Source organism: Octodon degus, unplaced genomic scaffold (genome assembly GCF_000260255.1).
Source record: "Octodon degus isolate 3935 unplaced genomic scaffold, OctDeg1.0 scaffold00080, whole genome shotgun sequence".
Classification (NCBI taxonomy): Eukaryota; Metazoa; Chordata; class Mammalia; order Rodentia; family Octodontidae; genus Octodon; species Octodon degus.
Window position 1 is genome coordinate 8,441,549 of NW_004524656.1, and position 13,998 is coordinate 8,455,546.

Consider the following 13,998-nt stretch of genomic DNA (forward strand, 5'->3'; position numbering starts at 1 on the left):
GCATTCCAAATACTAAGTCATGAAAAGTCTCCATCTATTTTGCGTATTATAATTTTAATATATATAGTTTCCAAACTGTAACATTTATCAAGTTGAAATTAATGTATTTATATAATTTAAGTAAATTAAGTAGTGTGAGTCACTTTTAAAATGAGATAAATGTCTTAAAATTCATAGATGTTTTATGTCAGTTTTCAAATAATGTGCTAATGTAAAATATCTTTCATATCATTTATCATAAGTGATACAAAAATGACAAAATGATTTTTAAGAAGCCCTTTCTTTGGAGATTTTAAGATAATTCATTCCTTTGAAGGAGTCAGTGAGTCAAAAAAAAAAAAAAAAGTTGGGAAATACTGGTTAACTATGTGATTAAATGGATAGCTCTTTTCTTTACTTCCTAACCCAAGTGTAACTTTGGTTTTCTTGGTCACATGGAGAGATGTTCTGAGTTTCCAATAGCGTCTTCTCCGGATTCTTGTTTCTCTTTCCTCTGTTAGCAGTTGCCCGTGAGCTTTTTCCTAGCTTCGTAGGATGGCTAGAGTTACAGCTAGATGTGTGCTTGTTCATCCCCAGGAGGGCAGGGGCTGGGTCTGTCGTGTTCACATTGAGCTGAGAACGCATTTGTGGCTCCTCTGAACGTTGGGCGCGACCTGTTCCCGTTAATATATTTATATATGCATTTCAGATGCATCACCTTCCAGATGTCTGCTCTCATCTGAATTACGTGTATTCTGTTAGCTTTGACATAAAGAGTATTTTGTTATCCACTCATATCTTTTTAGTAGCACCTCAGAGGTTCTTAAATGCCAATCTTGCATTCTTTTCTCCAAAAATAGGCTTTGCCTGTGAGATCATCTCTTTATTTTTCAGTTGGGAAGACATTTCTGTTGTGTCTATACACTGTGCTGTGCTTCCATGTGGTGTCTGTAGTTTCTCTGGAGAATTTAAGGAGCCTTTCGTTCATCCTGCCATGTAATAGGCACGCTAAAATCTGTCCAGTGTGCTCGGCCTCAGCATAGAAGCTCCCTTGATTAAAGGATTGCACTGTTGCTCTAGGTGATGCAACTTATGGCTGTCGCTATAATACTACTAATTAATACTTACAAGTATTCCAGTGAATAGCAATTGCATGTTTTACAGAAAGTCTTATTGCAGCTCTTTCCTTTATGCATCTACTCAATACTGTAATACTGTGTTAGGAGGGGTTTTTTTTTTTTTTGCTTTATATGGGAAGGTTTTGATAGTACTATCTATAATGGTGTAGAAGAGATTGGCTTTTTTTTTTTTTTTTTTTTTTTTCTTCCCAGTACTGGGGATTGAACTCAGGATCTTGTGCTTACCAAGCGAGCACTTATTCTGCTGAGCTATCTCCCTGGCCCGAGATTGACTTCTTCATTTAAAAATAGCTGAGTTCAGTGGTTCTACCTGTTAAAGTGTGTTGGAGGAAAAATATATGACGTTCACTGGAAATACCAATTTAATGCTGGCCCATCCTCACCAAAACTTGCTTACATTTCTTTCCCCATGAAGAAATTTCCCTTGTGTATATATCCTCGGGCTGTGAGTAAGTAGTTTTTGGCATTATTTCTTTATTAGCTCCTAGTCAAGAAGTTCAGCCAGGGGTTGGAGTGACTGCTAACTGTTGAGGATGTCCCAAGACTCAGTTTTAAGAGTAAACTAATATTATGATTCCTAGGAACTTTAAGAGTCATCCTTCATCGCTGCCATAATCCTGAGACCCACACAGTTGCTCAATTTCAAATAAAGCCTTTGGGTCTCACTATGCAGTTCAGGCTGGCCTTGAACTTACTTTGTAGCCCAGGCTGACCTCAAACTTGCAGCGATCCTCCTGCCTCAGCCTCCCAAGTACTAGGATTATAGGTATGCACTACCCAATCCGGCTAGAATTTTTTCTTTATCTGTTTCATATTGTATTTTACTAATCTATGTAATAATCCAAATCTTATTTATTATAATGATTTTCTGCTGATGTTGGTTTTTGTCTCTTTGAGTAGTTTCTATGAAGTACACCAATAGCTTGGGTCTCACCCTTGCCCTCTTCCCTTTAAGTCCATTAATAAATTAATCAAGGATCAGAATTATTTCTGCTTTTTGTCTTTGTCTCTAATTGCAGTTGTAGCATTGAAGTTGTGAGCCCTTAAATGGCTTTTATACTTGGAAAAAGTGAAGGATCTTGTCTCAGTGTTTGGGGTGATGTTTTCATTTAGAATAAATATTTTTCTACTTTGCTTTTTTCCTCTGCTGCACACTTCCAAGCTGTTTACTTAAACGTAACTCGGCAGTGCCGCACAGTTAGCTTTACAGACGCTGCGAGTGCTGTGCTGAGACTGTGCCTGCGCTGCTTACATCTGCTTTGGATTGTTCTTTGGTCAGCCAGAAGAGAAGCCAAGGGTGTATAGCTCTGAAGTGGTGCACCAAATGAGAAAATTTCCTGTCGAAGTTGTCCTGATTTTTAAATTAGTGCCACCCCTTCTTTCCTCTTCCTGTACCATATTATGCATAATCAGTTGATGATGTTACTTAGTTTAGGGATACAGTGTCACTCCCTTATATAGCCCCAGGCTCCTGATCTTGCCTACAACAAAGAATTGCTCAAAATCGATAGTACCCGTGGCATTTAAAGTGTGCTGGAAGACAGACATATGGTTCAAATTAAAGCCTGCAGCTCTGTGTTGAGAGAAGAGAATTTAAGTTGCCATTTCAGTCTGCAGACAAATGCTAACCAACCAGGGTGCCAGGGGTTGGAAAGGAGACCCAACAGATTATGCTAAGAGCCACATATGGATACAGAAGTGAATGACCACGGGCCACATGAAGAGGACAGCCGCACCCTGTGGCTCCAGCCATGTGGGTGTGCCCATCCTCAGTGTCTTCTGCTGTGACTCTATTCTTCTATAACTTTTTAGACTGTTCATCATTTTAATGTTGAATCTACAGGGCTAATTCTATCCCCTTACCAATGAATAAACACAGAGGAAGTAAAGTATTTTTTTAAATTGAAAACAGAGATTTATTGCTCCTATTCTTGAATTAAAGTATCAACATACTAGCAAATTTTGAGTCTTTCAAGGACCCACATTCGGGTTCCTAGAGGATCATTTTCTCCCTGCATCTTCACATGGAGGGAAGGGTTGTAGAGCTGTTCCCTCAGGCCCTTCTCCAAGTAGCACTAGGACCACCACGAAGGCTGTCCGCATTGTGACCTACTCATGGCCCAAAAGTCTCCACCCCTAAGGCCATCACCCTAAGTGGTAGGATTTCAGCACATAATTTTTTTTTTAATTCTTAAAACATTGTATGTTTATTTATTTATTTTTGCTCCTTCTTCCATTTTATTTTATTTTTACTCCCACTGGAATCTAATATATGGTGTAGTTGCAACCGTGAACGCATTCAGTCATCTGATCTTTAACAAAGGTGTGAAAATGGAGCAAAGATAGCCTGTGTGACAATTTGTTTTACAAACTGGTTAAACACATTCCAAAGAGATTTATCACCAAATACAAACTAAAATCAAAATGGCTCAAAGAACTGGCTAGTAAGACAGAAACAATAAATTTGTTGAAATATACAGTAGGTTAAAAGTTTGAGAAATATGCATAGTTGATACTTTAAATAACAAAATCATAATTACATAAGAAATAATAGTGATCAATAAATAGGGCTGTATCAATTTAAAAACTTGTGCATAGCAAGAAAAATAATCTGTAGAATAAATAGACAATAAAATGAAAAATATTCAGCTATTCTTCTAAGGATAGACTATTTCAAATATATAAAGAACTTTTAAAAATTTAGACCCTTATAAAGTAAAAGTTCCAGTCAAAAAGATGAGTAACTAGAAGCTACCAGAGTGTTGGCGGAGTTTGGCTTTTGTGGAAGCAGAATAGTGGTGTGTTGAAGATGCTTCGCGGAAGGTGAAGCCGCCGCCTTCCCTCTCCAGCTAGCCGGGCCCCCCAGATGCGAGCTGCACCCGGCCAGCACCGAGACCAACCCCGTTGGTGGCCTCGCCTTCTGCTGTGGGCTCACCTGCTGCTGCCCCCCTCCCCCGCAACCTGGTCTGATGGCCCAGATGGCCACCACCGCAGCAGGGGTGTGTGTGGCTCCGCCGTGGGGCACACGCTGGACCACGTCATCACAGGTGGCTTCAGTGGAGGGGGCAGCAGCAAGGCCACTAAGCCCGACATCACTTATCAGGAGCCGCCTCCGGGGGCTCAGCTGCAGCAGCAGGAGACCGGGGCCCCTGCTACTTGGAGATCAAGCAGTTTCTGGAGTGCGTGCAGAACCAGCCTGATGTGAAGCTCTCCGAAGGTTTCTACTAAGTGCTGAGGCAAAGTGCTGAGGCAGTGCAGGGGGCAAACGGCCTCCTCTGAGCTGGAGGTGACCCTGAAGAACTGGAAAGTCCACCGACCAAGTTACTTTAGCATAAACATTACTAATACAAGAAGTGTAAAACCATTCCGTTCCACCTCTCCCTGTAGCTTTAGCGCTTCAGAACGGCCATGGAAGAAGGTGTTCCCACCACACAGGTGGGCTACACTTGGGACATGTGTGGCCTCCATAAGCCAGCTGTTTTGATGTTACTAATTTGAATAAAGTGATTTGTGGTTTTTGTAAAAAAAAAAATAAAATAAAATAAAGATGAGCAACTGAAATGAATAGACACCATTAGGGAAAGAACAGGTGTCTGGTAAACACATTAACAGTCTTCAATATCTTTATCCACAAGAAAAACACCAATGAAATCAACCCTAAAATTTTAAAATTTCATTTTATACTAAAAGGAACAGCTATCATTAAAAAATCAAGTATCAAATGCTGGTGAGGCAACAGGGAACAAGGAAACCTCTATATTGTAGTTGGAAATATTAAGTAGCTACTGTAAAACTCAATAAAGATTCTTCAAAATAAAATTAAATATTCCATTTGCCTCAGCAGTCTCCCTTTGTAGGTATAGTCCTATAAGAGTAAAGACATCCCACAGATTCCAATAAGTTGTGCTTGAATTTTCATTGAATTGTAGATATTGTTTAGTTTCTTATTTAATTTCAACCAATTCATATTGGTTGCTGAGGAGGGTCTTATTTAATTTCCATGTGTTTATGGGGTTTTTATGGTTTCTTCTGTAGTATTTTTATCAGTATTGTTAGCTGAAAAGTCTCTGAAATTAACTGCTTATTGTTTTTGCTATTAATTTTTAGGATATTTTATCTTTGTATTTAAAGTAAAATTTAATTATAAATTCATATAAGCGTGTGATATAGGAAATTTGGACATGAAGACATTTCTAAATATTCAAGCTAATTCCAACTGTAAGACTATCATTTTTCTTCTTTGCTTTTTAAAAAATTGTATGTATTGGGTACAGGGTCTCACTGTGCAGCTCAGACTCTTGGTGACCCTCTTGTTTCAGCCTCCCCAGTGCTCGGATTACAGGCGTGTGCCGCCATGCTCAGACTTGGTGGCTGGTTGAGGGCACCCAGGGTGGGGTTGGCACAGCGTGCAGTGCTGGGGTCGCCCCCGGTCCTGTGCTCGCCTCAGCAGACGCTCACTCCGCTGAGCATCTCTGTGCCCCATCGTCATTAATTTTAATGCCTTTCCTTTTCCCTTATTTTCCTGTATATATATTCCATGCCTACAATCTATATATAGCAGATACTTTCCTCATATTGGAATTTCTTTAAAAGTAATTATAAAATAATAATTAACACTTTTCCCTTTATGATTAGTGCTTTTCGGTTCCAAATAATCTCTCCCATCCTGAGGCCATTATTGCTATTTTATAAGAACTTTATTATTATTTAATGAAATATTTTGTAAAAATTTTATTGTATGTTTTCTGTTTACACCTATGGAATAGGAACTGTCTAAGCCTTGATCTTGTCCATGCCCTTTAAAAATTTATTCTGTAAAAACTAAGCCATGTATTGTGTTTTTCAGAACATCTCCACTTAAATTTTATCACCTTCTCCAACTCCAGACATGAAAATATAATTTAAGTAACACTTTTTTTTCTTCCCAAGGCAACTTATACTCTTCTGAAGTGTGTCACTCACTAATACACTTCAAGGATTTTTTCCTTGTCCTTTTTTGGCCTCATATGAAAGTCGCATCTGCTCTGGACAATCCTTGTTTTCATCTGTCGTCTTTAGCAAAGGCCTTCAACGTTCACCTCACCTAAGCTAATCCCACTTTGAGGTGTTTTTGTTTGTTTTTTGTTTTTTTATGTATTTGGTACAGGGTCCCACTACGCAGCTCAGACTCGCAGCGATCCTCCTGTTTTCTGCCACCCCAGCACTGGGATTGCAGGCATGTGACTGCTGCATGTCATCTGTTCCAAAAGCCCCAGCCTCCTCACTGCCTCCAAGTGTGGCTTACAGACTTCTTCAGGAAGACTTATGTTTTGTTTGTTTCTTTCCATTGACACCAAATACCTAAGCAACAGAAGAAAATGAAGAATACACTTTGTCAAAATTAAAAGCTTTCTCAGCCAAGGACACTATCAAGAAAGAAAAGGGACCAGGGAGGTGGCTCAGTAGAATAAGCACTTGAGTTCAATCCCCGGTTCTGCCCCCCCCCCCAAAAAAAAAAAGAAAAAGAAAAAAAAGGGCTGGTGAGATAGCTCAGCGGACTAAGCACCTGCCTGGCAAGTGCACGGACCCAGCACCACATGCCGCGCCTGCTCCACCCCCAGGTGCACTGAGCCTGCCACTGAGTCTCAACTTGATGGCACATGCATATAATCCCAATACTGGGGAGGCTGAGACAGGAGGATCACAATGCATCTGTCCATTCTGCATAGGGAAACCCTGCACCAAATACATTAAAAAAAATTAAAAAAAGACAGTTCAAATAATGGGGAAAAAAAGTTGAAATTCATGTATGAGGGTCTTGTATCCAGAATATATTTAAAAAAGTTTATACTTACGATGGTTTAATAACTCAGAAAATTTAGCATAGAGTTACCATATGACTGGAGTGTATAGACACTCTTAAGTATATATCCAAGAGAAATGAAAATGTTTTCACATAAAAATTTACCTGCATTACTCATATAGGGAAAGAGGAAACAAATGTCCATCAGTGGATGAATGGACAATGGTGTGTCCAATGATAAAAAAATATATATTGATGCATCATGCTGCATCCTGAGTGAATTTGAAAACATTACAATAAGTGAAAGAAGTGAGTCATAAAAGATCATCTATTACAGAGCCAGCTATTGTGCCTGGCTGTAATCCCAGCACTCAGAAGGCCAAGGCAGGAGGATTGCTGCAAGATCAAAGTCTGTCTGGGCTACATAATAAGTTCAAGTCCAACCTGAGCTACATAGTGAGACTCTGTTCTCAAGGGAAAAAAAGAATCATGTATTGCATTGTTTCATTTATGTGGAGTGTCTCGCCAGGTTCATAGGGGTGGAAAGCAGAGGAGGAAATGCCTAGGGCCGGGGTCCTGGCCGGAGAGTAGGGAGCGCTGGGGTTGTAGCTCAGCAGCACAGGGCAAGTGCAGGGTCAAGAGTCCATTTCTGGTGAGAGAGAGAGAGAGAGAGAGAGAGAGAGAGAGAGAGAGAGAGAGAGAGAGAGAGAGAAGGGAGAAATGGGAAGTGACTGCTAACTGGTACAGGGTTTCCTTCTGTGGTGATAAAAATGTTCAAAATTCTTAAGATAATGATTGTGCAATTCAATCTACTAGAAACCGCTTAACAGAATGCTTTAACGGGGTGAATTTAATGGAAAAGTATAAATATGTTTCTTATAGTTCCTTATTTCAATAAGGCTATAGAGGGAAAACAAAGATAAAAGCAGTCTGAGTGGAACAATACTGAGATTGTATCTAGACCCAAAGTTTCTTGTTACTTTGTAAGTCATATGTATCTGTAGCATAATAAAAATTATAAGTTTGGGGGAGAAAAGGAAAGAAAAACAGTAGCCCACAGGATGAAGTCTAAGGTCTTCATTCTATAAATCTGGACCTCATCTGACCTGATGCTACTGTGCACTCTGTGTGTGTGTGTGTGTGTGTGTGTGTGTGTGTGTGTGTGTGTCTTTTAGAGACAGGGTTTCATGCTGTAGTTCAGGCTGGCCTTGAACTCACTTTGTAGCCCTGTGTGGCCTTGAACTTGGTGGTGATCCTCCTGTCTCAGCCTCCCAAGTACTGGGATTATAGAGGTGAACTGCCACGCCTGGTGCTGCTGTGCGCTTTTATGCTGCGTTCTTGCCACATACCCTTCGAGCCTGGTGTGGTACCCAGGGCAGTCTACGTGCTGTCCTGGAGGCTTACAGTCTGGCTCTGTGCTCTGCCCTTTTATGCTTTTCCCAGCGCCCTCGCATCAGAAATTCCTTTCTGCCTTCCTTTCCAAACCCTGAGTACTCAGGAAGTCCTCCGCCGAGTAGTTCTCTAAGCTCACAGGCCGTAAGCCTTTACTTTGCTCATAGGTACATTGCTGCACCCTTGCAAGGGTTCTATAAATCCGTGTTAAATAAATGAGTGAAGGAGAAGAGGAGCTCACTTAGATACTTGCAAAAGAGACTGAGAATATGAAATTTTAATAAATAAATAAATAAATAATGGAAGATACTACAAGTAAGAGTAGCTCCAAAGCAAAGCTAAGTTTACAGCCTTTTGGTAGAATTAAGAAGTTTTAGGTTCAAGGAACGGATGAAGCGGGCTCTGAGGCTTTCCTGCACCTGCATCGTTAGTGTTTGAGCCACCCAGCAAGAAGTTTACCTCATTCTCTTGTACCGGCTGGTTTAATTTTTGCTCTGAGACTTTTCTCTTCCAAGTTGGGTGACTTTACATTTTTTTTCCAGCTGTGCATACACATAGATAACTAAAAATAGCAAAAATCTTAGTAATTCCATTCCGTATCTTTCCATTAGCCACCTACCCTATCCCACCTGTATTCCTATCGAGTATACCAGCATCTTCCGGCTACTTCCCTCAACTGCCAACAACACCAAAAATAGATGAGCTTGAGTTTTAATTGCTTTTATTTTTCTTTCAGTTCTTTTAACTTGTGTAACAAAGTGCTCCAGAGGCAGGCAGATAAGAGAATAAAGAAGAGACACTGTCTCATTCCAGTTGTTCAGTCCCTCAAACACTAATTGAGAAGAACAGGACTTTCGAAATGAGTTGTAGTGTTAGAGGGTGTTAATGATCCGCGATTTCTACTGCATGGATAATTTAAAATCTTGAAGGAAAATGTTGGTAAAGCTGAACAAGTGATGAACTAGCCGGATTTTAGGTGCAAGATAAACGGCAGGGCAGATGGTGCATGCCTGAAATCCCAGCATTTGAGAGGCTGAGGGAAGAGGATTGCCATGAGTTCGAGGCCAGCCTGAACTTCACAGCAAGCCCTTCTCTCCTGACAAACAAAAACCCCACCAGGATAGAGGGATAGCAGTAGTGAAGATTAATGAAAGTGATTATTAAGAGCTACTGTCAGGGAAGATAAGATGGCAATACACAGAGGGCACTCCAATTTGTAATAGAAAAGAGAAGGTGGGCCAGGTCCTGATAGGTTTGATAAATTGAAGAAAAAATTAGCATACTCTAGGCTTATTCCTTGAGGGAAGCTACTTTTAATGGGGAAAAAAGTCATAATAGAGGACAGCAAATCTGTTGGCTTCAATGTGGAGCACACAAACAACTGATACAAAGGGGACATACACAGTGATAGGGGAACACAGAGAAGGTGGGACATTTTTTATAAGGGATCCAGGAAAGCCTCACTGGAGTCGCATTTGTTTTTGTTGATGAATGGGAGTATGCCATTTCTCGTGCAATAGCAGTTCTAATGTGGTTCCACCCCTTGAGATCAGCAAGTTAATTTTAGAACATTGGAAGGTAGAGGTCGGAGTAGCAGGCCAGCTGCCATTGTCAGCATGAGAGCGAGCCAGAAGCCCGGAGCCTGGCACCTGATTGGCCCCGTGGTTTTGCTGCAGGTTAATTTTGTGCCCCTTTCTTCAGTTTCTGCTGTGTGTTCAAATATGGAGACTTGGAGAAGTGAAACTGCCTGCCCATCCCTTAGCGCTTGGTGCAGGCAGGTCAGGTGTGGTGATCGGAATGCAGAGATATGCACGAAGGGCTGCCAAGACGCAGAAGAGGAGCCCACTGAAATGGTACTTTGCTGGAAATCAGTTAAAGCTTTATACAGGAAGTAGTACTTGACTGGTCCTTGGAAATGAGTGATAAAGGAAAAGGCACGAGACAGAAAAGAAATACCGTTAAGAAAGGCGTATAAATACAGGATGTAATAGTCGGCCGGTGTTAGAATGACTGGGGTAATTGGAGAGGCAAGGTTGGCCCGGGTTGTGAAGGGCTTCAGCACTGGGAGACTAAGACCTCTGCGGGCGGGAGGGCGCCGCTCGATATTTTCCAATAAGGATGTAACAAGATAGGATTCGTGTAATGTTTATTATGCTCTGAATGGATGGGATGGCTTACAGGAAAATGAAATGACATAGATAGTAAGCCGAGCATCAGTCTCGGTCAGAGATGAGAAGAGTGTGAACTCTGACGGCTGCAGTAGAGCTGACCTGAGAGGATGAACTTGAGGCACAGGTAGAAGCATTAAGGGTAGTTTGTCTCTTGCCAACAAACATTACTGGGTTCTGGACAGCTCGTCTCTCCCGCAGTTGGATTCCAGGTTCTTCTTGCCTTGAACAAATGATGTGAGCAGAAAGCAGTGGCAAGGTTTATCAAGAAAGCAAAAATAAAGAGTGGGCGAGAAACTAGCTCTGCAGAGTGAGATTGGGCCAAGTAAATAGGGGGAGAGGGTAAGAGCAAAGATGAAAGCATCCTAGGAAACACAGCATGGGCTGTTGCGGAAGAGCAGCAAAGCCTTCATGGCATCAGTGTGTGCTTTTATGCTGTCTGACTCTCAAAGAAGAACTTCTCTGCATGTGAGTTCTGAGAACTGGTGCCGAGAGTCCATGTCTCAGGCTGACGCCCTATTGCAAACCAGCTCTGATCCTCACACAGGGCTTGGGGAACTGCTCTGTGCGTGTGTCTGGGATCTTTCGGTACATCCCCAGCCAGCAGCGCCAGCCCTCATCTTCTATCTGAGAGGCAGTAAGAGTGCGGTTACCAGCTTGAAATGGGAAATGAGAAGGCAAAGGAAATTAAAGCTGGCTCCAGTGTTTGTAGTAGAGAGCTGTAATGCCGTTCATGGGGATGGGAAGAACAGATGTGAGTTTAGAAAATGTTGGGTTTGTAGTCTTCCCCCTATCCTGCTGCCAGTGGGTACCATGTTAGAAATCAATGCTGGAAAAAAAAAAAAAAAAGAAGTCAATACTGGAAACTTAAGAGTGGTGTTAGAAGTGCTGGTGAAAGTTGTTGGGACCAGAAGAGTTGGCCCTGTGGAACTAGAGAGCAAGAAGAGGCAGGCACAGCCATCAGCTGCCTTCTGTGTTGCTGGGTGCGGGCTGCATACCTGATACCGATAGTCCCAGCACTGGGAGCTGAGGCAGGATGATCCCTGAGATGAGACAAGGAGCTAAAGAACAGCTATGTAACACAGAAACACCTCACACAGAAAGGCAGAACAGGTTCTGTACAAAGAGGGTAGGCAAAAGCAGGCACTTGTTACGTGGGAGCGTAAACTAGAAAAGGAGGTAGAGCCCGAGGGAGTAGGCAAGAGCCCAGCTTTGGGTGCTGGTGCAGGGAGCAGCATGCCCAGGGGAGGAGGGAATCCCTGCAGAAGCAGGAAGTTCTAGCCTGGTGTAGTGACTGGAAATAAAGTACAGTATTCCTGTGCCAGTGAATTTCCATCCTTTGGATTGCCGTCCTTGTGCATGTCCCTAAGATTCCTCCCAGTGATTCACCCTCCCACCCACTCTCTCTTTAAACAGTGGGAGGGGGAGGGTTAAAGTGCAGATGTTCTTGGTTCAGTTTATAAGTTGTATTTCTTCATTTTGAATAAGCCAGCCTGATAATCTCACTTTGTCTCTGTTTACTGATTCTGATGTCTTCTCCACAGGAGCCATCCAGTTTCATTTTTGCTCTTAACAGAGCAAGAATCACCCATCTCACTTAGCCTAGCCTTATGAAGAGGACAGTACTGGCCTTGCTGACATAAATCAACCGTGTGTTCTTTTCGTTGTACAGACATCCTTTGCCTTCCAGCTCACCTGTATCTCTGTTTCACTGTGATCTTAAGTTCAGGTGGCTGGCTGCATACTTTGCAAGCGTTGTCTTTTGGCTCTTGATATTCAAATCTAGTGATTCGGCACCTTTGCTGAGTGACTAGGCCCTAGTGTTTGCCGGTTGTGATGACAGTAGCTGTTTCCATTTGCCCTTCTAGATTTTGGCTTCAGCAACCTCTTCACCCCTGGGCAGCTGCTGAAGACCTGGTGTGGCAGTCCTCCCTATGCTGCTCCGGAACTCTTTGAAGGAAAGGAGTATGATGGGCCTAAAGTGGACATCTGGGTAAGTGGCTGCCTTCGCTTACACTCCAGCCTCCCACCACAAGGTGGCGCGCTCCTGCCCGAGACCTGTGCTCCTGCTGTGGGCGGAGGGCGTGGTCCCCAGGTCTTTCTGTCCAATCCTTTGTGCAGCTGCCCCGTTGTGCACACCTTGTGGCCGAGCCTTGAGTTCACGCTGGCTCTTTGCATCTGCGGAGGAACCCAAGGGCAGCATGGATCTGTGCACTTGCTAAGAATAAGGGATTCTTTCTGTTTATGCTGCTTGCCTCGCCCCTAAGGATGAGTCCTGAAAAGTTGGGGTCATTACCCCAAATTCATGTCTGGGAGAAAGATGTTAATGATGCTAAAGATCATTGGCTTGATAATACTCCATGTAATCTTGTGAAAAAGAAGAATAAAAATGGTTCCACGTTATTGTGTGTGCTCCCCTCGTCTTCACGCACACTGGAATGGACTCTTTATTTCCTCTGATGCGACTAATTGTACTCTTTGTTTGGGCTGCAGAGTCTTGGAGTTGTCCTCTATGTTCTTGTGTGCGGTGCCCTGCCATTCGATGGGAGCACACTGCAGAATCTGCGGGCCCGGGTGCTGAGTGGAAAGTTCCGCATCCCATTTTTTATGTCCACAGGTAAGGGGATTGCTGGCACACAGCTGTGTTTAGGTTCATGGAAAGTTAGGATGCTAAGTTATCCTAGAATTCAGAGATTGAGTATAAATAATCTATTTTGCAACCTTCTTCAGTTCCAGCTTGCTGTCCTGGTGCCTCCACTAGGAAGCGTCCATTCAGAGTTGGGTATACTGGCTTTAGCATAGGAGGCCCTATTTCTAAATCTGGGCTCTGAACGTTACTAAATCTGTCTGAGCTTAATTTCCCCATCTTTAAGTTGGCTGAGAGTTTTATGAAGGCTATTACTAATAAGGACTCAATGAGGTGATACATCTAAAGAGTCACTTGTCCCGTCACAAGGAGCAGGGAAGTAAATACTGCAGCTTTACCTGTGTCCTCCTGCCTTATATTTGCAGTTTCCATTTACTGGGGCCTCATTTATTTTTATTTTTATTTATTTATTTTTTGCAGTACCAGGGATTGAACTCAGGACCCTGCGCTTGCCAGGCAAGTGCTTATTCTACTGTGCTATCTCCCTGGCCTGCAAAATATTTTTAAATAAGTAGGCAGTAGGGTAAATAGCTTTTAGAATAATTTAACACTGAAAACAAGATATCAGATACCGAGAATCTGTAGTTTTCGTTACCATTTATAAGCACATGAGAGCATTTTAGAAACAATACAGAAAATGGTGTAGTTTTGCTTAATCATCTGTTTTTACTTTAAGGAAGAACATATGTTCACTGTGTTGGCAGTACAGTATAAGCACCCTGGAAGTGCACTGTAGAGTAGGTGCAACGTGGGCTAGTTCTGAGTTTTTTAGAATTGCGAACTTAGTGTATCAGATAATGATAAATTCTGTGAGAAAAATACAATAGAGCAGGGGTTTAGGATGATAAGCGGGAGGTCACCTGAAGAGGTGTATCCAGGGCAGTGATGTGT

At 42.3% G+C, this 13,998-nt stretch overlaps 1 protein-coding gene and 1 pseudogene across 3 annotated transcripts in view; both read left to right on the forward strand.

The window, feature by feature from the left end:
- Nucleotides 1-13,998, forward strand: part of Sik3 (SIK family kinase 3) — a 260,504-nt gene that overhangs the window by 197,484 nt on the left and 49,022 nt on the right. For all 3 annotated transcript variants that reach the window (XM_004636479.3, XM_004636480.3, XM_023721083.1), the window contains exons 5-6: nt 12,329-12,453; nt 12,954-13,077. In XM_004636479.3, coding sequence (XP_004636536.1) covers nt 12,329-12,453; nt 12,954-13,077 — 249 coding nt within the window. The remainder of the gene's footprint in view (nt 1-12,328; nt 12,454-12,953; nt 13,078-13,998) is intronic.
- LOC105742886 lies at nt 3,928-4,639 on the forward strand (annotated as a pseudogene).